This window comes from Anopheles moucheti, chromosome 3 (genome assembly GCF_943734755.1).
Source record: "Anopheles moucheti chromosome 3, idAnoMoucSN_F20_07, whole genome shotgun sequence".
Lineage (NCBI taxonomy): Eukaryota > Metazoa > Arthropoda > Insecta > Diptera > Culicidae > Anopheles > Anopheles moucheti.
The window spans coordinates 41,448,276-41,472,426 of NC_069141.1; the positions used below are offsets into that span (position 1 = coordinate 41,448,276).

A 24,151-nucleotide genomic window follows, 5' to 3' on the forward strand; every position below is an offset into this window, starting at 1 on the left:
AGACGATATGGTGTTTATGTTTCATTTCCCGATTAATGTACTGCAGCACTGTCCCTGCCAAGACGCATGCACTTGCGACGAGTTGCAGCATCCAATGAATGGTTCTACGGGAGGTAATGCAAGGCGCATACCGGGGAAAATGTTGCCCACACAGTACCGAGATTCCTAAGGGCATGAGTAGATGAAACTGATATCGATAACTATTAGCACACCGCTTTTGTAGCGACTACGAACACGAGATCTTACCCCAAGTCCTGTTAGTAGAACGTGCCAGGTATAGAAATGATGGAATCCTTTTATCCAACAGGCAGCAATGATTGAAATAGTTGGGAAAATAATGCATACGGGATAAATAACGCTCAGCACAACTTTCGATGTGATGGTTTTTAACCGTACTCCAGAGGTTGAGTCATTTGAAGGATCTTCTTCTATTAGAAATCGCTTCATACTGTACGAAGGAAGAGATGCACAAACACTGCGGATGGATTCAATGTCATTTAACTACTGCTATGCAAAGCACCGCGTGGGCTACAAAATGGGGCGGTTTCCGACCGTATCACTTACAATTAACCCATTGAAGGTCAAGACTACTTCTACTATGTTCGTTGTTGAATTCAATGGTGAAAGTTTGTTTTCTACTGCAGTTGCAATATCTTCCACATCGATGATTGGTGAGAGCAACATTGACCTCTTCCGATCAATAAATACGATTGTAGTTCTAATGTCGTTCTTAGTGGGACCTAACTTAGAGCTTGTATCCATGAGAATCAATTTACTTAAGAAAACATACCCGAATTCTTTGCTGTTGCGTACATTAAGCGGTGTTTTCAAATTTATACCAGCTGCTGCCAGCAGTGTACAACCGCGCCTCCGCAGCTGCAGCAGCAGCAGCAGCATTAAGCAGCTGTCATTGGGAGACAAACATAAACAAAACGTCGTTGACGTTGTCACAATATTTTCCTCCCAGGAAATCATTACGGAAGTGTAGGGTTTTCGTAGTTGCCGATCAAAACCGTACGCCCTACCGATGCAGCTATTAACATGAACTATAAATTCGATACCAGTGATTTGACCCGGCGTCTGAAGCGAACGTTCGATGGAAATCTTTCCTACCGCAAGCTGTTCTTGCTGCTGTTTGTGGTTGCTGTTTTCCTGTTGTACATAGGACCGTCATTTCTGCGATGGTTGTTCGGTCACACGGAACCAACGAGAGGTAAAGCTTGCCCATATTGTACTCTAGGTTTAGTTCACAATCGGATATTGTTTTCTCTTTTCAACTGTTAGATCAACCGATGCGATGTATGGATGATCGATTGACACCGTTTTATCTGCAAAACCTCGAGTATAACGTTAACATCCGCCATCAACCGGCATTCCCTCACGAACATGACGCAATCCCGTACGTTGGCAATGGTTGGTTTGGGCTGGAAATACACACCGACGCTCATCTGAACATTTTTCATGGTCGAGCACTTTTGCAACCCATCAACTTCCATCCGATCGTTAGTGTGGCCAGCCCGGGTCAGCCGGTCAGAGAAGCGACCGTCGTCGAATATCTTACTGGCATTGTGCACAGGTTTCAGTGTTTCCCTGACGGTTATCATGTATCTTATCAGTACTATGCTCATCGTACGATGCCGTCCGTATTGGTGCAAGAAATTCAGCTAACCAACACCAAGAATCAGCTAACGGACATCGAGCTGATCGTACCGCGTATATCGGATTGGCCATCTGCTATCGTAAAAAACGTGCGACTGCAACATGGTTCCGCTATTTTGGAGTACCAGGTCGTTACAGGAATGGTTGATGTATTACCAATTGCGGGAAATACGGAAGACAACAAGGTGCGAGTGGTGTCGATTGTCGCTCGTAAGTTGCCCCGTGTGATTACGCTCAAAAAACGAGGCACCACAAAGCTGGAGCTGTTGCTCACAGTGAATTATTCGGAACCGTTACCACGTGACAAATACGCTGCTCAGAAAGAAAACATCGAAAAGCATGCAATAGATGTCATGAACAGGGCACTGCTGGCGGCGGAACACGGCGAGCATAACGCGTATCACAACTTCAAACGGGATCACATTCTCGTTTGGAACAATCTGTGGGAAACGGGATTTCACATAAGCACGTCAAAGGCGGAGAATACCCTAAACGGTAACAACATCAATGCAACCATGTATGCGGTCATATCGCATACTAGGGCTTACGAGTTTGAACAGTCGGTAACTGCGGGCAGAAAGGAAGAAATTGCCCGTTCACTCACGTATGCGGAAGGATGCTACGACAGTTACCATACGCTCCAGGCGGAGAATTTGTGGAGACCGATGACAACGTTCGAGGAACTGAATGCAGTCGTGGGCTCTTGGATGCTGACTTTAGAGAAACAGGGATGCCATAACCTTATAAAAGCTGGAGCAAGTGGCATTGTGCAAGCGATGGTGCTTAGCTTCGGTGGGTTCCGGTTCAGCAATCAGCACCTGGAGTTAAACATTCACCCGAAGTATCTGCATCGGGATTACGATTTCCGTCGTTTGAATTACGGAAATATGACGCATCTCAACATTTCGATTACCGTTCGGGACGATAACAAGGCGGTTCTGCACGTGGCGTTAGATCGATCGGATCGCAACTATTACGCCTGCGATGCTGGCTGCTTGGATGATCCAGTGCAGTTACGCCAGTCGCGGGCTATATTCCCTGTGAAGCTTACCGAACCAGTCACTTCCATACTGTACATAACGTCGGACAAGAAGCACATGGAAGATCTGCGACATGCAATCCACGTGAAGGAGGTTGTGGAAGCACCGGCTCACGAGCATCATGTGATTGCGCTCCATCGACACGGCCACCATTTGGGTGGATTACCGACATTGTTTTGGGTTTCCATATGTGTTATCATCATCGTGTTTCACGTGTTCCTCTGCAAGCTCATAGTGAAGGAATACTGTGAACCGCCGGACAAGATGAGGTATCGCTACAGCAAACCTTGAGCGGAAAATATTGTCTTGTAAATATTAAGTTTATCGCCGAAACAATTCCCAGTCCTGTCATCAAAATTAATAGTATTTATGTTATGTGAGTTTATGTTGTGCGTGAAAGCTGCGTACGGATTTAGCCTGTAATTTCTAACAATTTGCAATACGAATCGCAATAATATATACAAAAAATGTAAAATGTTGTAAATGCATTGCATGCCGCACACGATTAAACTTGAGAATAATTATTATATTTCATCAAATCAGTGATTGCGATTTTCTTGACAGAAAGATTATTCGCCACCAGTGAAAATCGAGTATCGCTCTGGCACCCTGTAATCTTCTATTTACAGTTCGCAATCGTTGTGAATTCTAGCAGCAGTATGTAAATTTGGAGCAAAATACTGTGATAATCTGGAAATTATGAATAAAAATGAGTTTGTTTATTTTTTAGCAATGGAAAACAACTACACGACACGGAGTTATTCCAAGTTGGTAAGTATGTGCGAGCTTTTAGCGGTGCGGCATTGGCTCGCAATCTGGAGTACTGTGTGTGTTTATGTTTTGTTGCCGCTTACATCGTAACACAGTAAGTCCACCTTTTATTTCTACAATTTAACTGTCCTATTCGGAGGGCTGCAGTTCACTTTTCTGCAGATTGGATAGATTGGCACTGTTGTGAGATCGAACATATCCCCTGTAACAAATGTAGCCTTAAACACCTTTTATACTGTCCTTATGGTAGAATAACTTATGGCCCTTTATTTTGTGATGAAAACATCAATCTATGTAACGATAAACGAGTGTATTCGTTGTTGAAATAAATCAATAATTTTTCGTTCATTTACTTCCACTGGCATTATCTTTTCTTTCGATGATTTTAAATACTAGTAGGAAACTAAACACGGCGCGGTGAAAAATTGACACGCAACTCTACATTGTACAGTTATGTACATCGGTACTCTACATTGTAGTACATTGTACAACTCTCCATTTTATGAAAAACAAAACCAGTACTCACTTCCACATTGGTCCGTATTTGTTTGTTGAGAACCGAACACACATCCTTCACCATCAAGCTTATCGACGATTTGGAAACCCAAAGTAAAAATTAAGGGCATTATTTTCAATATTTTATTTATCAATATTAGAAAACATTACTTACTTACACGAAACACAAACTGGAGGCTGGTGAATGTCTCTCCAGTTGCCAAAAAGTGCAAAGTGATCATCAGCGGTTTCTGGGCCGTAATTGCTTCCCGCCTATGTGTGTCCAGCCGTTGGATTTTAGGACCAACAAACGATAAAAGATGATCAAAATCTTCCTTCGTCATCCGCAGGAATGTCTTGATCGCCTCGTTGGCCTGTTCGGCCATGATGGTGTTCAATAATCGATTTCCAGCCTATTCTCTTCGGTGGAACATTTCGATTGCCCACCATCGACGATCTCTACGCTGGCGCCTACCATATGTATGGTCATTTTCGTTGGCCGCTACAACATCGTCTTCAATCATCTTTTTCACACTTGATTTTTCACAGCACACCGTTTCACGGGACAGTACGCATCTATCACCGTTGAATCGTTTTGAATGCATACGAAAGTGTGGCCTTGAATGCAGAGAAATGAAAACAATAATGATACAAATTGCGTTTCTAAACTCAGGTCAGCAGCGTGTGTAGAGCGCAATCGTGCTGTCAGAATGAATAGTCACAATCTCAAAGCACAATATGATTCTCAAGATTAGTGCACGTTGAACAAAAACTAATGCTACCAAATAAAACAGTGAAATGTAATTTGAAACATGCAAAACAACATTTCAACTGGCAACACTTGTCCAGATTCAAAACGTCAAACAGCGTGTTTGGCAACAATGGCAGCCAGTGCTGCCAGCTGGGGATAAAAATAAAACTTTTGACGTTTATAAACATAAATGGGAGCCAGAACATATTATGCCAATTCAGTTAGAATATCACACGGAAACGACAGATCGCACCTGGATTATCGGCATCGGCGCGAATCCGGGAGCAACAAAATAGATTTGAATTAATAGGAAAAAATACGCAACATTTCGGATGGCCAGCAGGCGGGCAATGGTGTGCAAATAGCATCGTATCGCTGGTAGAAGGAAGGAAAGTGAAGTGTTTTGATTGGGGGTTAGCGCGGTCCAAGCCAAAGCACGGCTTCGGTGTAGTGTTTCGATTTGCAAAGGTGCTGGAAAAGACGCTGACGGTGTTGCAAGTGAGCAAAGATGTGGCCAATGAAGTTAGATATGACTCGGGAAGAGTGTCGGGGCGTTCTGAGACGTCTAGGTAAGCGTGTAGGCGCCAAAAATGTTACCATCCAAGCATGGCTTTTAATTTCCCTTTTTTCCACACAGAGCTTGAATCGTACGGCACAATGATAAGTACATTTCGAGCCCAGGGGTGTTTGAACCAAGAAAAGCTACGACTGCTGGAAGATTTACGCCGGATGCTACACATTTCTAACGATCGGCATCGGGCGGAAGCGAGACGCGTTGCAAACGATGAGCGGCTCACTACGGTTGCGGAAATGTAAGTGAATCACACCGAGAATTGGCAAGGCGGAAGATTCATAACATAAGACGGTTTTGGTTGTTTACTCCTCTTCTCTGTTTGGCCAAGCAGTATCTCTGGCCCAAATAGTGGGCAGGACTGGCGTCGTGAAGGACATCGTTCCTTTCCCATTCTTCCCCGAACGGTACCTCATACTGCATTGACGTATATAGCCAACACCGTGTTTGAACAATTGACTCGAGCAAATTCTAAGCTACCACATCCAGCACATACGTCTTGCGATCGGCTAAAGAAAGCGGAAGAAATGTTTAGATTCGAGCTGGTTCGGAAAGAATCAGCATTGTTTGAGAAAGGATTTGTACGTGATGCTGCTGTTGTTACTTCGGATCCGGTAAATGAACAAAAAGAAAAGCCTTGCTGCATTTACGGTTTATTTTTACATTTTTTTTCTACATTTTTTCAATCAATAGCTACAAGATATCATGTCCAAGAGTTATATTAAGCAAGATGAAAAACATAATGATTCATCTAAATCGGTGGAAAAGCCTACATTGGAATGTGACGGTGCGACGGAAAAGGACGGTGCAACAGTATCGAATGGCGAAAATAAGACGACCAATTCCAACCCTATTTTCGATCAGTCTTCATTGTGTGATATACTGTTGAACACAAATTTTCCGACAGACGACCATTCACAATCGAAGTTGAACAAATCTGGAGAACGTATTCCACGAAAAAAGTCACAGGCCACGAAACGCACATGGAAATCGAAATCATCCTATCCGCCTGCCAAACTGTTCAAACATACACTGACGAAAAATGGAAAACAATTTTCCAAGCCCAATAATTTGCACAGTCCACACCTGATACATTCATACGCGGTACCGTTCGATGCAGAGGATGCAACTGCTAACGGAGATCCCAATACGGAACCGCCACAGTTACAGCAGCATCTCACATCTAACTTGTCACAACAAAACAACACGGGTGCGGGTTTGGGACAAATGGGAAAATCGCCACCCGGTGGTACTACACCTTCCCCTATACCTAATATAGAACAAGCAATCGTGCCAACGTCCAAGAAGGACATACAGTACAATTTGTTCAAGTTAAAGCCAAATGTCGGCATGGGATCGAAGGGGAATGTAAATGTACCTACGAAGGGTATAGGTTTCTATTCGCACAGCAAGCCATTTCCGCATGCGCTGCTAAACTATCAAAGGAAATCGCCCAGCAAGAACATTCTTATTCCCACGTCAAATGCGGCAGCCACGTTGGCCAGTTTAGGCATACCAACACCGCTACATCCACCATTAACAGATCATTCAAGTAATTGGATCAGTTCGAAAATCCGTGACACCAACGTTAAAAGTACGAAGCATGTGAAACCAAATGCCCCGTTGCCTGTCAATAGTGAACCGGAGCGTACTATTGTCCCGTCTGGTCAGAAACCTAACGTACCCGTCGCAGAACTAACCAGCAATCCAGGCCGTCCCACAATGCCGACCGAAATGGTCGCGGAAAGTACGGATCAAATGGTCGATAACAATACTGTCACAAAAGCGGCTCTAACTATGCAATCACCCGTCACGAACAATGCTGCCTTACCGGGAGCACAACCAAACCTAGCTGGATTTACTGCGGTGAAAAGTGGTACCAAACTGTCCGTGCACAAAATGCAGCTAATACCGGTTAAAAGTGTAACGCAAAACACTCCGCTGACTCCGACAGCACAGAAAAACAATGTCTTTATCCTGCCGAAATCATCGACCGTGTCTGGAGTGCTAAACCTGGGACAGAAGATCACTATCCCGAAAAGCATCGTAGACTCATCGACGATCGTGCCACCAGTTGCAAGTCCTCCGAAGGTAATTGTACAGTCTGTTCCCAATCCGTACAATGCAACGACGACAACGTTCGACATGAATATCTATCGGCAAAATACAGTACCGTCACCCAAATTACATACGAACGATGAGAAGTCAAGCGGCACTGTCACCGTAACAACAACCAAGGAGCTCAATGAAACAACCGCCGATGAGCGAGCGACACAGCAAGATGTTCCAAGCATTCAAAAACGACCAGCTTCCGTTACTATCCCTTGTGATGGTGTACCTGTTCGAAAGATAAAAATTTCTACCAGTCAGCTCGTTCCTTTTAAGGGAACCTTTCATACGACCAATATGCCATCAACAAAAGCAGGCTGCATGACGATAGGAGCTAAGAAATTGAAAATTGATTCGGAGGCTGCTGTTTCATCCGGACGTGCAGCTTCAAACGGGACGGATTGGGAAAATGAATTAGATCGTGCAAATTCTACTCAAACTCCTAACGAACATGTTACTTCGCATAACGAACCTAAAGTAATCCAGCACGCCTCAAGTTCCAACGAACAATCAAATCCTTCGGCAAAAGCCAACACTACATTGGTGCACAAAGATGAAAATACATTTTCCAATGATGAGGAAATCCGTAGGAATGACAATAGTGGTAATGCTTTGCACCGTCCACTATCACCGTCCGATGGGTCGAATAATAGGACAGAGCAGAGTGAGTACGATTTTGTTTCCACCGAACGAGGAGACGATTCGTCCGTAACGGATTCGGCCGATGCAGAGGACGATATTGGAGACGAAGAGAGCCAGACAGAGGAATGTGAAGGAATCGAGGAAGATGACTTCGGTTACGACGCTATAGACGTTGAAATGGAAACGGAAACAGACATTATTGAGGAGGAGCCTGCGAACTACGATCATCTCATAGAGGAAGTGCCCGAAGATGAACAATTTGTTGAGGAGGTAGAGGACGGCCCGATGGAATTTATCAGTGTTGGATACGGTAAGTAAACTGAAGTTTTTCGAGTTGTAGTTGGTTGAGTTTTCTATCTAACCGTATGATTTATATGTCCAGGCACTACACGAGAATTAGTTGCTGAACTCGAAAGCACCACTGCGGAGGAAATCATTGAAGAACATTGTCCCGCTAACGGCGTAGTGCAGGAAGAATTATCACCGGAGATTAATTACGATCAAAACACTGGTGGATTCGGATCGGTGGAGAATGGTGATTTGCAAACCTTCACCGTATCGGACGGGATAGTGTGCGATCTGTTAGAGATGGGATCCGATGGGAAATATCACGCACGGCCCTACTCGTACAAGCTCGCAGAAGGGATGTCGACTGTTTCGGAAGCGGTTAAACAAACACATCCAACGGTAAGATAAAGTTTGATAAGCTCACGGAACTAAATTGCAACTACACATAGGAGAAAGCAACGTATCTGGGACATACATAAGTACAAGTTTTAAGGGACTATAAATCGAAAAACGGCTCAAGAGGGAAAGCAGTAAAACAATCCTAAAATGACTAAATTACTCGAGCCTATTCCCTTTGTTACGCTGTTTATTTGCGAGCCTTTGATATAACCTTATTTTGTTTAACGACAGGCATAAGAAACAATGAAATTGTTTAGCTTTGATTTACAATTGTGCGAAAATGTGTTTAGTTCTTGGGAAAGTTTTAGTACCGCTACGCATAAAGATTGTGGTGAAATTGATTGCGATAATTATGTAGAACCGACAGGACTTTTTTAAGCTGTTGCATAGCACAACTTATATATTAGCGAATACTATTAATGTTCCGTAATTACCTCAAACATAATTATGTCATTTACGTACATTTATTATTTCTGCTTTTGATTGCCCAAAATTCATTACGTATCCGAGAATCATTTGGTGCTGCATTCAGGCAACGTGCAGTGCAGTGGACAATGAACGTTAATTTTTGTAAAATGTACATAGAGTGTATATAACATTCATTTGTCATTTCAAATGTAGAATTTACTTGAAGTATGCCACTATAAGGGCAATAGTTAATCGAATTACATGGTTGTCAGGAGGTTGCGTTCGATGTTTAAGCTTAAGTGTAAGATATTACGGACCCTTACGGAGGGTGGTACGTACATTAACCTTTACCTTGCATACAAAAGGGTAAAGCATAAGAATGAAAGTCTTAACAGAGGTCGACATTTAGATAGTAAGCATAGCTATAAGCGTCGTGATGTAAAACCTTTACTTTTTCTATGCAAGCAATTATTGAAACTGTTATCAGTTCTGAACTAATATCCTAAAAAGTGGCACTGATTTTTTAACGATTTATACTTTAAATGGAATTATGAGGAAGGAATATGATAGTGGAAAATATAACAAACAAATGTAAGTAATGGGTGGGTAATACAAAAACGATCTGTTCAGTTATAAAGTTGTATCATTATGTTGTAAGCAAATGCGTTGAAAAATGTTGGAATCGAAAGCATTGAATTGTTCCACAACGTTCTACTGTTGTACATATGCGTGCGGGGCGAGTATGTGTTGTAAAAGAGGCCAATCCGAAGGGCAACAAATTGTAATCCTAATGTAACAAGCGGATATTAATGTCGTGTAGAATTGATTTCTAGCTACGCAATGAAGATACATTTAAATAAATGATAAATTGTAAGTTTTAAGCAAAATATTAAAATTGTTACTTTACGTATTTGCCAACTTTGCAGAGCCATCCTTAAACTCCGACCCATCTCTTCTTGTAATTTTGGAATAGTATTACAGAATTTCTATAAGCAACTGTTGGTAAACGTTGAAAGTGTGACGGAAAATGAATGAATGCTATCCCGCAGTGCTGTTGTCACGTGTGTTGAAAGTGAAACATCATCGCGATTTTCGTTTACAGTGTATGCGCGAAAGATTAAAGGAACGAAAAATTCGATGCCTGTTTGTAGCGTAATCTACATGTATTTGTTTCTGCTCCAGAGTCAATTGTCCTGGGCAATGGTATACACGCGTATGCCGTCAGATCTGTCGGATTATTCCGATTGTAACCCCGCAACCCGAATCGATATCATTAAGCTTTGATTGAATTAAAAATTAAGACTGCATCGTACATTTTTGACGAGAATGTATTAACTTTAAGGTGCTATCCCAACAGTTGCTAGTGAACTACATTGTTTGTTATACAAAGGCCGATCTTCACCGAACGACTGGTGGTAAGATTTCAAGCTCTTGCTGGTGCTAGGTCAGCGCTTCCGGAGGGAGGTCTTGAGCGATTTATTTTGGGACACCTATTTTTGCATCTGCTATTCCTTTTCAGCAGTTTCAAATACCACCATGCGGCTTTTGCTTCCACTAGCGATAGCGCTGGTGCTGTGTGTATTAACCCAGCACGCAAATGGCCAAGACCTGGAGGATAATGATTTTGCGGAATTCGAAGACTTTGATGATGATGAATTTGTAATGGGAGAAGCACACCAAGCGGACCAACAACAACAGGCTCAACAACAACAACAACAAGGAGCCGGAGAGGGGCGTCAAGGCAATGGGCCGGGCAAGGGTCAATCGAAGAGTGTGCCAGCTTCGCAGGATAGTGAAGACTTCATGGAAATGGACGACGATCAGACTGACGATGACGGAATTGTGGAGGACGAGGACAGCGAGTTCGAACATTTCCAGGACGAGGAAGAGTTTGAGGGATTTGCCAGTACGATCGGCGATCAGGATGAGTTGCGACAAGGTGAACCGGTTGGAAAGCATGCCGAACCGAAGCTAACCATCCCGAAGGTGCCGATACATTTCCGCACACACTGGGACTCGTACTGGATGGAGATGCTTATGCTGGCCGGACTGATGGCTTATTTTGCGAACTACTTGGTGGGTAATAAGAAAAACTCAGCCATTGCCAACCAATGGCTATCGATTCATCGCAGCCTGCTAGAGGACAATTTTGCGCTAGTCGGTGACGATGGCAAAAAGGAAACGGAAGGATCGACCTTTACCTTTAACAAAGAAAGCGAAAGTGTCTACACCCTTTGGTGCAGTGGACGGACCTGCTGCGAAGGTATGCTTGTGGAGCTGAAGATGATCAAACGACAGGATCTGGTGTCGCTGATTGCTGGCATCATGAAGCCGGTACAGGATCAGCTGCATATCAAGGTGGAACTGACGGCAGATTCGATGGATAACTTTGTGTTCTGTGTGGCCAGTCGAAAACAAGCTACTAAAATGTTCAAAGAGCTCAACGACTTGGTACGCAACATGATTAATTCAATGTCGGCGAGTGTTTTGGCGTGTATTAATTGTATTGTTGTTTTATTTTTTGCAATCCACAGAACAAATTTTGTTGTCTAGTCAGCAAGGCCGAGGATAAGTACAATATTCCCGGGTTTGCGTTGTTATCGGAGATTGCCGAGGTGTCGGCCAGCATATTAGATAGTAGAGTAGTGGCAGCTTTAAATAAGTACTCGCACCTGATCGATTACATTCACATGTCGGATCAGTACAGTGGTCCGATACAGCAGGAAGACCCAAACCAGCTGAAGCGTCCGGAAGTTCGTCGTATTCTGCATTGCGGATTTAATGTTCCGGTTAAAGGCGATTTAGAAGAAATGAAGCCATTGCTAATACTCGTGTTTTACCTGATGGATCGCGTGCGTCGCTTCAAACTTTCGAAGGAGGTAAGAAAACAGTCTGTGTACATCGGAAACCACTGTTGAATCTGTCAACTTTTTAGATTTTTGTCCTAGTAAATGATCTTCCTCTCGTGCTTTGGTCCCCCTTCAACCTATTCTCAACAGTTAGCTCCTTAACTTCCTCCAGCATCCTAGAGAATAATTGTTGACCGGGCCATGTCACGACGACATACTCTATCGTGAGCAGACCAACGAGAAAGAGAGAAAACTTTCTCCGGTTATGTTGTATCACGACACGTGTACACGTGACTCTCAACTACAAACCATTCTTCAATTCCAATTCAAAGTTATTGCATCGAATGCTTTCAAAGTATTAAGCCTTTACCTAACCGTAGCCTTACACCTAATATCAGTGAACGTGTATGTATTATTGCTACATACTCTATAGTTGCTTAGCCCATACTTCACCGCAATATACCTGAATTGTCTTGGATCATACCAGTCATAGAATGCGAATCTCGACCAGGTAGAAAAGGGTTTCACGATCATTTCTGTGTCTGAAACACTGCACATTGTCTGTGATATTACGTTCGGCGCCAATAGATTGACCTGGAATCGTTGGAGAGTAGACGAGGTCTAGCCTAGCTTATTTTTATGGCTGGTCTGTTTTTCTGCCTTGAATCCTCTTCTGCATTTCTTTGTGTGTTTCTATCTGTGTCTTGCTCTCAGATCTTGGTATTCGTATCAGGTATGGCACAAATGATTCTTTTGCTGCTTGGTTTCGTCGATCAAAAGACTTATACATTGGGGCGGTCTGGTGGCACACGAACGGCTCGGACCAAAATCCCATCCGGACCATTCCCCCGTAGCAAGGACTGACTATCCGGCTACGTGGTAAAATAAGTCGATACGGCCAGGCCGTTCTAACGAAATTAAAAAAAAGAGTTATACCACCGCTGAGGTTTCACTCCTTCCATTCCTACTTTATTACATTCTATTCAATTCCTATTCCCTCCCTTCATGCTTATGTGAGATTAGGTTAGTTTAACTTGTTCAATGATCAATGTTATGAAAGCCTCCGGAAATGCAACTTTAATGAACAATAACAATTTGTACTTCCGTTCTGATTGCAGGCCAAAGCAAAGTCGGATAAGAATCGTGCTGCCGTGGAGGAAGAGTTCATGAAGAGCACTCATCAGGCTCGTGCCGAAGCAGCTGCACTACGTCGTGAAGAAAAACGTAAGGCTGAAAAGGAGAAAATCCTCGCCGAAGAAGACCCGGAGAAGCAACGGCGCTGGGAAAAGAAGGAACAAAAACGGCAACTCAAGAAGCAAGCTCCAAAGATGAAGCAGCTTTCCATAAAGGCTCTTTAAATGGGTGGCACGGGTCCGATGAAGTGGTTCAGCGGAGCATTAGATGTTTTTTCTGTTATTGTTTATTAAATTCATTCATACAGCCAAAAGGCTACAATACTTCTTAAAAAGGTAAAATTTAAACAATTTCCACATCCAGACTAGAGATGTGCACGCTGAGTAAGAGTGCAAATCTGCTCGCACTTAGAAATATGCTCGTACTGTTTAAATAAAATCCTCAGCAGAAACGTGAACAAAGCAACCCTTTTTTCGCAATGCTTCACACCAGTGCGATACTGGTCAGTGACACCATTTTTTTTGGCTCTTCACTATTCTTATATTCGTTCTATGGCAAGTGGGTGCAACTCTTGTGTGTATGTATGTGCACTCAGTGAAGTGGCTCCACGTGCAGCGGATTCTACAACCCACGCAAGAGGACATGTCACTTGCCATGGACATACACATCCGCTTCGTGGCCGTGATCTTGGCCAATTTTCAATGGGCAATGTTTGTGGTGGTAATTTTCGAATCGGTACTAGACCTAGACTGCGTTGTCCTGATTTGCTTTACTTGAGCGTACTAGCGCATTGACATAATGTACAAGATTTTTTCGTATGGCTAAAGTGAGTAGCGTGTTTAGGGGATGTATTTGAATTCTTGACTACTTCACTTTCCACTCACCGTTTAGGTATACTTTATTGCTCACATACATGTAACTTTATTATCTAATCCATTTATGATGTAAACTACTGCTCCTGTCACTGTTCTGTTGCATTGATTTACTTCAATTGACCATCCTCGCGACGTCTCACCTGACCAAAACCCCAACAGTAGCAGCGACAGGCATTCGGTTGACAAGGCACGCTTCGCATTACCAATTTGCAAATTTCGTTCCATCACTGGGTCTAACAGGGAGTCGCTCAGCTCAGCAGATGTGTACGCTGAGTAAGAGTGAGTGAGTGATTTGAAACCTTCGAAAGAGTGAAAGAGTATAAATCCGCACGAAGAGTTTTTATGATTCCTTTAACCACTCTTTTGCGCCTATACTCACTCTCACTCTCTGTGCCGACTAGAAACTCACTCAGGAGTGAGTATAACTGTTTTATCGCTCTGTAGCGACCAGGACGCCACCTGGCGCAAATAAGCGTAAAAGAAGTAAATGATCCTTGGGAATTAGGAGACAGGGACAGAAATAGAATTAGAATAGGACAGCTAGGGGTGCACGTTGCACCAAGATATAACCTAAAACTCTTTGGATTATAATCACTCTGTAAGATTGAGTAATAGAGTAAAGTGTTATCACTCTTTTGAAATTGTAAACACTGATGATGAGTGAGCAAACGTATTTTGTCGCTCTCTTTGGATTTTAATGCCCGCCAGGGGATTTCGGGTTAGTAAGAGTGAGTAAAATGTGTTGTTTCTCTTGTTGGATTGTAAACATTGAGTAAAATAGGAAGAGTGTAAAAGAGAGTGACAGTGTTTTATTATACGTTTTGGAATGAAATCGATAGGTTTTTAGGTTATATCTTGGTGCAACGTGCACCCCTAGCTGTCCTATTCTAATTCTATTTCTGTCCCTGTCTCCTAATTCCCAAGGATCATTTACTTCTTTTACGCCTATTTGCGCCAGGTGGCGTCCTGGTCGCTACAGAGTGATAAAATAGTTATACTCACTCCTGAGTGAGTTTCTAGTCGGCACAGAGAGTGAGAGTAAGTATAGGCGCAAAAGAGTGGAAAAAACATTAATGCAGTGTAATACTTGTAATGAATCTCAAAAGAGTGAGTAAAGGTTTCAAATCTTTAAACCCACTCTTTGACTCTGATTCAAATCATTGAAAAGAATGATTATTCTCATCTCTAATCCACACCGTCGACTAGAGATCAGTTGAGTGAAATGTACTGTCTTAGGTGGTACTGTCTTAGGTACGTATAAAAGAATAAAGAATTATCGGATCGTAGGACAAAACCTTACCATAGAGAGTACGTATTATGTGTGAACAAATTAACAAGAAAAGAAAGTTAACAAACAGCACCATCCACTTTCGGTTGTTCCAGCAAAATGTATATTTTCAATCTCTTTAAACTGCTCACAACACTATTCGGCAAATCGGTTTCCAACAGTCACAAATATGTTTTTGAACATCACAATTACATAATGTACATGTTTGTTGCTTTTTTTGTTTTCAAATATATTTCTTAAGTTATTCCTGTATCGTGGCTCCCCAATATATTTTTATTTTGTTTCAGTAATATTCACCACCATCGTTTGAGCTGTGGATATACGTTAACCGTTAACAAACTGTGTGCAAGATACTATAATCGTATATAGGTGGGCTATTATAATCATGCTATTTGATTCAACTTTTCTCTCGCTCTCTTTCTCTCTCTCTCTCTCTCTCTCTCTCTCTCTCCCTATCTCTCTCTCTGTGCTTCACACTTTTTCTTTTTCGAGCTAAAGATAAACTGTGCGCAGCATGATGTTAAAGTTTTTCAGTCGTATGTCGTATCTCCAAAACACCAGCGTGTCCTCGTTAAATGCTATGAAACGGTGCGTGGATTGTTTTGAGTTTTATTTAACTTCTATCAAAAAAGTCTATCAGTCATAAAACTAGCTACACAATGTACAAATATATTACGACGCCATATAATAATGTTGTTATTCCGATAGAGTGCCAACAGGGCGATATTTTGTTGGTTTTAGTACATTATGTACTAATCTTGTCCCACGGTACCCCCAAAATGGAGCCGCTACAGTAGAGATGGACGGGAAGTAGTGAGTGGTTTAAGAACCCGAATGTTAGTCAAGATTCTACTAGCGTCTATGTTTCCGCTGGCTAATTCACTATTGAAGTAGATAATAGTACCAAAGAAGTGCTTAAAGTGAAGAACTTTTTTACTTTAAAATGATTGATTTCCTTCTGTATTTCACGAGCTTGTGATGTCCGTGTCGGTTTGTAGGCCCTCTTCCTGATATATTTGTCCCTTATACTTGCTTAATTCCGCTCTCGAAGATATATTTATGCTGCGTGATGCGATCGATCTTGCTATTTTTACTTTCTTTCCATTAACATATAAAAGTACACGTACTTTTACGAATATTGTAACCATTAATTTCCCATGCAGGAGCTCATTAGGCTACGATTCGCTTGCACACCACACCTTTACTAACAACATATTTCAACAGCTTGTCTGCCGTACATAGGAGGTTATTCATTTAGTGATGCGTAATACACCTTTAGACATAACGTTTCTGCATTTTCTGTTACACACTCATGTACGATGTTATGGAGGTATATTCGGAATCAGAATGATTTTGATTTTGAAACCATTGCGGTTCACGGGTTCCGTTTCCGGTTTAGCTTTACAAAGTGGTAATTACCGAGCATGCTCTGTTCGGCACGGTAGATGTAAACATGCAAGTATTTTTCCTCTGTATGCTTACAACAATTACACGCTAATATTTGTAGTTGTGATCGGATTCTCACTGTGCGCATTTAAAGTTTTATAAAGTTGTAGGCGACGCTACTTCTTCAGATCAAATGTTTCCACATGTTTTTTGTTGTTGTTTTTACATAGATCTGCAGTATTTCTCATAATAGTGCATAGTTTGTGCAAAAATTGGTAATATTGTTGCACTGATTATCATTAGTATATTGTACCATTTGCTGACGATTGTCCTTTGCCCCAACATTGAATAAAACGATTGATCCGTCACGGAGCCTCCACTTTTGCCTTTTTTTTAATAAATCGTTAAATAAAATATTTTACTATTACATTTTGTGCCCTTCAGATATTTTGAAAGTATGAATATACATAACTTTACATTTAAACGATAAAAGAATAATTGTCATCACTTTATTGCTACCAGTAGAGTCCAGCTTACTGGCCATGATGCTCATGATAATGATGCGAAAATCTACATTTAAAAATACATTTAAGAAGCTAAACTACAAAATCGTGCAAGCATCTCGGATGATGTTTCGCGTTGTGTTGGTCAAGATGAAATTATATTCCGCATTGAAACCGAGATCAACTAAATCAGGATATCACAGTAATGAAATTAAAGCTTTTGAAAAGGAGAGAGAAAGATATGTTTCATACAGTAAAAACTGTAAAGATTTTGCAACGTAACAGCGCCGTCCGAATGGAACACCACATAATTTTACCATAGCCTAGGCTAACCCTAGGAGAATCGCGAATAACCATTTCTTAAACGGTCGTGCAAAAGAAGCAAATTTACGAACTCTTCTTTGACGGTGAACTGTGCGTACTGTTGTTCTCCTGCTCCAGCAGCTTCTTGTTCAGTCCTACCACCACCTTGCAAAATTGATTGTCTCCTATGTCGACGAAATCGGCCAGAAATACATTGGTGCGGGGCTTTTCCTCGCCGGCGAACGTACCCGGCACTTGGCCCTTGATCCAGTCCATCAGCTGTCGGTCAACCGCTTTTGCACAGGTGGCACGCAGCGAGGACATGAACCGGGGCACTATGTAGCGCACTGTCGGCGTCAGGACACACTGTGATACGAATCCCGTGTCGGGCCGACGCTGGGTCAACGATTCATCCAGATACTGCTGCAGTTTCTTCACATTGATCTCGTTAGGCCATGGCGTCGGCCAATCCTGGCTCAACCAGAACCGCTCGTTAACGCACGCATCGCTGCGGTACACGATCAACACCTGCTTGCCATTGCCGGTGGCAGAATCAAGCGTACATTCCTGCAGTTCGCTTACATTGCGGGAGTATATCTTTTTATCGAAGATACGGTTGAGTTCCGCCGACAGGACGCAGTGATCGGTTGGGTTGAACGAATAGAAATGCTGACAATCTAGCACGACAAACTCCTTCGGATGGGTGCGCAGAAATTCCTTCAGCTGATCGAGCGGTTCCGATATTTCCTCACAAAACAGACCGTGCACAAAGTAAAATTTGTTCTCTGGCCGTTTCATACAAATTCTCAAATCAAAGTACCTGACGATTGGAAAGAAGAAAAAACGATTGCAGCCGTTTGTATTGATTTGACTATTATCGGGACTACTCAGTTTACGACCTACCTTACACCACACTTTAGCTGCTCTAGCATGTTGTAACGTTGCGTTACGGCCCATCGCCGTACGACACAGGGGATGAATTTGTTGAGCGTTCCTACAATCGGATCAGCATCCGGGGCGACCGGTGCTTTATTTTTAATACCGTACGACATCGTGTCGTGCGAACCGGGAATAGCCAAATGGATGATAGGTACGGCCTTTAACTCGGCCGGCAGTTTTCCCATCCAGTTTTCCAGATCATCCGTAAAGTCAATCATAATGAGAAAGGATTTTTGCAGCCAGGAACGATGAACCCACTATCTCTGCCGACAGTACAACGTGTTCTATAATAATTAAGAATGTAAAATTAAAATTAAACATCAATCTTTGTTTGCTTAATTTGCTTTGCAGAGCCTTTAGACAGCAGTAACATAAACATTCATTAACACACATTTATTGCGATCGGAACATGAAACACTACATAATATCAATCCTTACTTTATTTCTACTGCTATGCACCGCAGTATTAATTGTTTAATTATGGCCTAGGACAATAGGATACGTCATAGTGTGCGTTTATACATTGTCCTATTTCTCTTTCCCAACATTAGCGCCACCTTGTGTGTGGTCTGCTAATGACTACTTTTGCGATTTGATGCGATCATGCACGATCTTCATGAGCTTCGCCTGGCAGACTAGGTCCGATAGATAAGCAAGAAATCAAGGTTCTTAACTCATGCGTAGTGATTTTAAGATTAATTACGGATAAGATTTCATTGTCTCTTATTATCTATAATGTTATGTTGATCGATATCCTCACAATTCAAGAATTAGCGTGGATGACCCTGTGAGGAAGGATTTTTTAAAAATTACCAATAGTTTTAGATGAATCTGATTCAACAGATTCCCAATCCATCAAGACCGTACACAAGGTGGGGCTAATGTTGGAAAACAGAAATTGGACTCTGAATAATTTGATTGCTTTCATTAATCTGATTGAATCTTGGAACTAAACGAATGAATCTGAATCTCTATTTAAAAGATTCATTAAAAGATTCATATTGTAGGCCAAGATTTATGACCTACAACTATGAGCTTGTCCATGCCCCGCGTACGCCCCCGCGTTTTGCTCCAAGACGCTAGATCCGCCACTGCTCTGAGGATTCAAAAATCTTTTGATACTCGACTCCTGATTTGAACATCTCTTCATTAAAGAATCATATCCAGAACGGGAATGGGACCGCTGGTCCCTGGTCTCTGGTAGTCCACATATATCCAAAATGATGTGGACCAAAGGTGTTGACGCATCCGTCAAGAAGGCAAAAGACGGTGAAGGATCTAGTGAAGGATCCGTGCAGCTCAACAATGCTATCGGGCTAATGCGCTTTGCTTGTGCATGATCATCTTAAACTATTCGAAATCAGCATAAACTACTGTGTTACATCGTGAGCGGCATAGGATTCTAGTTATATTATGACTTAACGCCTAAGGTGAATAATACACTTATTTGTTTTTCGTGAAATGGAGTTTATTTTCGATCTATAAAAGAATAATAGAAATGGTGCAAGCAAAGCAGCAACTCGTTATTTGGCTGATCTACCAGTGAAGAATTTTACCCCACATATTTGTTTATTTGATAAGATTAGTCAAGCCCATCGGTCTCAGGGGTAGCCCTCACGAAACGATTGCTTATGAACAAGTTGATTCCAATCTTCCTTACCTACCAATGACCTCCACTAGATTCATAAACTGTGTGTTTTGAGAATATCGGATTATTCCCTTACTCCAATATCTCAAATCTGTACATGCAAATACGACGTTGGGCAATTTTAATGAACGGTGATGTAACAGACAGTATGCTTAATTGCGTCACTACAATGATAGCAAGTCAGTGTTGCTCATTAGAGAAGGATGATGACGATTATTTCGATGAGTGAAATCTTCCTGAATATCCAACTGCTCAATTCCGTTCCTTAATCTATCCTGCTTTCTTCACCTAGACCTTTAGACCTTGACCTTTCGAAGTGACATCAAAGAATCATTAGTTGACATTATTTCTAACGCCTGCACCAATGTCTACCTTTGCGCTGATGTACGCAACCAAACCACTACTACTATTATGGCTACACATTTCATCTTTTTATCGGCCAGCCACATATGACTTTCTTTGATTTTATTTACCCGTTATCGGATAGTCAGTCCAGCAAACGGGAGATTGGTTTGGATGGGATTTTGGACTGTTCCTGTCGTGTGAAAACGGGCGCCACTACCAACACACCATCCTAAACACTAATTGGATTAAAATACATGCATCTAAATCCCGATAAATCGACATTAATTGTACGTTTTATATACACAAAAAAAACAATGACATAATAGTTTCATTCCTTCAAGAGAAATAAAACCATTCGTACAGCATTATTAGTACAGGCGTAGGAAAAGTTTCCGACCAACGAAAGCACCCCGGAGGTAGGTACGCGGATTATTCTGCCATGTACCCCAAAGCACCCGTGTAACATGTGCAGCAATGTCATGAATAATTGCAAATCAGCGGCCACGGGTTAGCAATGCCAATCCGTGTCAAGCCTTGTTGTACGGTAAAACTTATAATTAGGCAAGCGCGCGTGTTTTGATAACGCACAACAACATTGTGCGGACTACAACCAAGCTTCAGCCGTAACTCCCTAGCCCAGTGAGACGACGACAAGTGGGTACTAAAAATACGCGGTTTTCACTGGAAAAAGCATGCAAAACAATGCCCCGTGCCCTTTTCTCGTCTATCCGACGCCCGTTTACGGTCCGCAGGGGAGCATCGTGCTTCATGCCGTTTGGATACCGATAACCGAAGGGTGGCGATACGCGGACTGGATCGCTGGATACGAACGATTAGGAAGCTAAATTGGATCCGTTACGCTTCTCATTTCCTTACCGGCACCACTTTAAAAAGAGACACAACCAGGGGACATTCCAATTAACTTCTGCCACCAACGAAAGGGATGAAAGCAACACAAACCCAACACCGGTTGGTGAAGATTTCGTATAGCAAAATAGTAAAGCAAAGAGCGAGTGGGTCCTTCGAAAGGATGTTTTATTAAAGATACGTGTGTTTAAATTCTCGAGCGTATTAACAGCAGTACGTTTATTTGACAAACATAATTATAAACGACTTTAAACCAACATGGTCTCCGGGAAATGAAGTATAAACAAAGAATTTGTGTGTAAACGAGCAGCAATACACTGCAACAGCTGGCATATTAATTGGATTGGATTCACATCACTGTTGAATAGTTAAAGATGTAATCATAATCGAATGGTGCTGCTTTCCATTGAATTGTTTACCTTGGTGTAATTGATTTCCGAATCGGATAAAAGGCTACGACGACGGAACCGGATACAAGAAAACCGTACCGACCGTTCCACGGAAAAGGTTTCGTCTTTCTGTATGTATTTATGTTTTGCAAGCTCATATACACCGTTTAGTATACAATGTAAATCGTTGTATCAACGATTGTTTAATTCCCTTCCTGTTGGGCTTATTGATATTGTGGACTGTGAGATATTGTAGAATCGTGATGCATCATTACTGTAAAATGAGGTCAAAAGACAAATTTAATGGATTTCTATTTGAGGATCTCTTTTGCAGAAAGCAATATATAGCTTTATGCAGTATAATGCGCAATCTGCAGCACAAATTTCACGAACTTGTAATATTTAAAAGTGAGTGCTTGTGTACTAAAATTAAGTGACCTTCACCATCAGATGTTAGTTTATATTTCAAAAATAATACAATTGTCGCCCGGAATAAGGTACACTTTCACTGTTCGGAGAAGGAAATGTTCAAAATTTCTGTTGTACTTTGTAATTGTATTGTCGATTATGATTCTAATAGATTCTAAGTGAAACGACCTTGGCAATTCTTCTTGGCAATAGTCGGTAAATTTATTGCTTCGCAATAAATATGGGAACTGAACCATTTAAATTCATTCAATTCAATAAGTATTTAATAACCACGAAAAGCGAGAGGGAACTGGAAAGAAGATTCTTTAAAATATAAAACATATTCATTCCATACAGTCTCGTCTTCTCCACATTTACTAAATCCCTATTAGATTATTTTTTCGAAAAAAATGAGAAGAAGATAAAATTGTTTAATACTATGGAATCAGTAACTGGTTTTAAGCGTATATGTCCTACAAACCACCGGGAGTAACGATGAGTTTCAATTACAATAGATATCACTACGGGCACGGTGGTCATGGCTTATCAGATGAAAGGGTCCGGGGGATGACCGGTCCTGTCGTGTGATCAATGTTGTGTCGTGTGACCGGTCCTGTCGGCGCTGCTATCAATACCCCACCAGCTCGCACCCGGACCCGCTTCACACTGACTGGCACACTGTGTTAAATACCTTATCTTTAATAGATACTTAAACTCAACTACATAACTATAACAAAATGCTTTCTTTTAGATGCTGCTAAAAAGAAGTCAACAAAGCACAACAAATTAACAACGAAGGAACGACACAAATGCTACCCCGGTCACTGACGCGTGGTCGTTAAAGTTCTGCACGATTGCACGGTGGTTGATAATTGAATTTCCTGCCAACGACAATTAACGACCGACGCACGGATGCGGACAGGCCGCACGATATCGACTGGTGAAATGTGGTTAGCGTTTTCAGCAGTACGGCACGAGGCGCATCTGCCAAACGCGTCCTGCTTTGTACGCACGCGGAGCGCCCTCACACACAAACTGTAGACAATAAAACCAATATCTAAAAGCGTCACGCGGCAGTCGAAATCGGGTGGCTGCTGGCAGCTTCTATTGCGGCTATATATCATTACGAAAGCATTCGATTTTTTTGTGTGCTACCACAGGCTGACGTGTTTCGATTTTTGCAAAAATTTCTTTGTTCCACTGGTTGCCCACATGCCCCGACCTGACCTGGCATGTGTGTATTGTTTCTCGAGCGAAAGTGGTGCGTTTTGTTCAATCGATACGCACTGGGCCAATATGTGCTGGTACACGCAACGTGAACTCATTTCGCGCTCAGTGATTGCCGCATTTTTGGCATTGATGATTGCTGTTGCCAATGCAATTCGGTGGGAATTGAGAGCAAGGATGTGCTACTACATGGCGAATCGTCGTCTTCGGCATAGCCAAGGATAGCCAAGGATGTGCAACGGTTTTCATCGTTCTAGTTGATAGAATTTGGACGTATTTATATTGCTAATACAGCGGAAGCGAAAATGTAACATAATCACGGGGCCAAAATTCATTTTATCGCGAAGAATATTTTTAATTCTTCTATTCCGGTGCTAAAACATGCCTGAAGCCTTTTCGCTTCGGGATGCAACACATTACTTGTTTTCAACTTATTGTAAAACATGCATGTTATCCTTTCCACCTTTTTGCATGTGGTGTCTGCCAGACTTGCTGTCGCAGGCTTTGATCTCTGATTATTCTCTGCACACCCGAGGATATTTTTCCACACATAACGCAGACCTTAGCGGTCCTCGAGCGATATTATTCATCAAAGTCACCGGATAAATCCTTACTGTGAAGGTATCGAGGAGACTTCGGGTTACTGGTTCAGCCACTGCTTAACTCTAAAACAGGCCAATATGTAAATTAACGGGTGAATTATAGCTCATTGGATCAAAAACAATGTTTCATTATATGGTTTTCTGTTAATATACTTAACAGCAATAATCGTCCAAATTGTTTGCGGGCGCTTTCCAATACGCGAAGAGACATTCGTAAACAAAGCTGTATCTCAGAAAACAACTAACCTTTTCCTT

General features: G+C 42.0%; 4 protein-coding genes across 4 annotated transcripts; 3 read left to right on the top strand and 1 right to left on the bottom strand.

Moving 5' to 3' along the window:
* Positions 1-994: 994 nt before the first annotated feature.
* On the top strand, positions 995-3,232 carry LOC128301637 (uncharacterized protein KIAA2013 homolog). The gene is made up of 2 exons (XM_053038217.1): positions 995-1,213; positions 1,285-3,232. The coding sequence occupies exons 1-2, from the start codon at positions 1,042-1,044 to the stop codon at positions 2,988-2,990; spliced, it is 1,878 nt and encodes a 625-aa protein (XP_052894177.1). The 5' UTR covers positions 995-1,041; the 3' UTR covers positions 2,991-3,232.
* Positions 3,233-5,153: 1,921 nt separating this feature from the next.
* On the top strand, positions 5,154-9,973 carry LOC128301636 (BRCA2-interacting transcriptional repressor EMSY). The gene is made up of 5 exons (XM_053038216.1): positions 5,154-5,285; positions 5,354-5,528; positions 5,622-5,901; positions 5,981-8,348; positions 8,421-9,973. Exons 1-5 carry the CDS (start codon positions 5,225-5,227, stop codon positions 8,732-8,734), a joined length of 3,198 nt encoding a protein of 1,065 aa, XP_052894176.1. The 5' UTR covers positions 5,154-5,224; the 3' UTR covers positions 8,735-9,973.
* A 376-nt stretch (positions 9,974-10,349) lies between these two features.
* LOC128301638 (PAT complex subunit CCDC47) lies at positions 10,350-13,783 on the top strand. Its single transcript, XM_053038218.1, has 4 exons — positions 10,350-10,548; positions 10,653-11,584; positions 11,668-12,012; positions 13,101-13,783. The coding sequence occupies exons 2-4, from the start codon at positions 10,670-10,672 to the stop codon at positions 13,338-13,340; spliced, it is 1,500 nt and encodes a 499-aa protein (XP_052894178.1). The 5' UTR covers positions 10,350-10,548; positions 10,653-10,669; the 3' UTR covers positions 13,341-13,783.
* A 2,007-nt stretch (positions 13,784-15,790) lies between these two features.
* LOC128301640 (PI-PLC X domain-containing protein 3) lies at positions 15,791-18,676 on the bottom strand. The gene is made up of 2 exons (XM_053038220.1): positions 18,375-18,676; positions 15,791-18,291 (listed from the first exon to the last, which is right to left on the bottom strand). Exons 1-2 carry the CDS (start codon positions 18,626-18,628, stop codon positions 17,556-17,558), a joined length of 990 nt encoding a protein of 329 aa, XP_052894180.1. The 5' UTR covers positions 18,629-18,676; the 3' UTR covers positions 15,791-17,555.
* Positions 18,677-24,151: the final 5,475 nt, after the last annotated feature.

What these genes read in the sequence shown, in the direction of transcription:
- LOC128301637 (XM_053038217.1), top strand. Translation starts at nt 1,042, where the DNA reads ATGAACTATAAATTCGATACCAGTGATTTGACCCGGCGTCTGAAGCGA. An exon ending in TCACACGGAACCAACGAGAG is followed by an intron (nt 1,214 to 1,284) that starts GTAAAGCTTGCC and finishes TTCAACTGTTAG; the next exon opens with ATCAACCGATGCGATGTATG.
- LOC128301640 (XM_053038220.1), bottom strand. Translation starts at nt 18,628, where the DNA reads ATGATTGACTTTACGGATGATCTGGAAAACTGGATGGGAAAACTGCCG. An exon ending in CAGCTAAAGTGTGGTGTAAG is followed by an intron (nt 18,292 to 18,374) that starts GTAGGTCGTAAA and finishes TCCAATCGTCAG; the next exon opens with GTACTTTGATTTGAGAATTT.
- LOC128301638 (XM_053038218.1), top strand. Translation starts at nt 10,670, where the DNA reads ATGCGGCTTTTGCTTCCACTAGCGATAGCGCTGGTGCTGTGTGTATTA. An exon ending in TCAAAGAGCTCAACGACTTG is followed by an intron (nt 11,585 to 11,667) that starts GTACGCAACATG and finishes TGCAATCCACAG; the next exon opens with AACAAATTTTGTTGTCTAGT. An exon ending in GCTTCAAACTTTCGAAGGAG is followed by an intron (nt 12,013 to 13,100) that starts GTAAGAAAACAG and finishes TTCTGATTGCAG; the next exon opens with GCCAAAGCAAAGTCGGATAA.
- LOC128301636 (XM_053038216.1), top strand. Translation starts at nt 5,225, where the DNA reads ATGTGGCCAATGAAGTTAGATATGACTCGGGAAGAGTGTCGGGGCGTT. An exon ending in CTCACTACGGTTGCGGAAAT is followed by an intron (nt 5,529 to 5,621) that starts GTAAGTGAATCA and finishes TTGGCCAAGCAG; the next exon opens with TATCTCTGGCCCAAATAGTG. An exon ending in ATTTATCAGTGTTGGATACG is followed by an intron (nt 8,349 to 8,420) that starts GTAAGTAAACTG and finishes TTATATGTCCAG; the next exon opens with GCACTACACGAGAATTAGTT.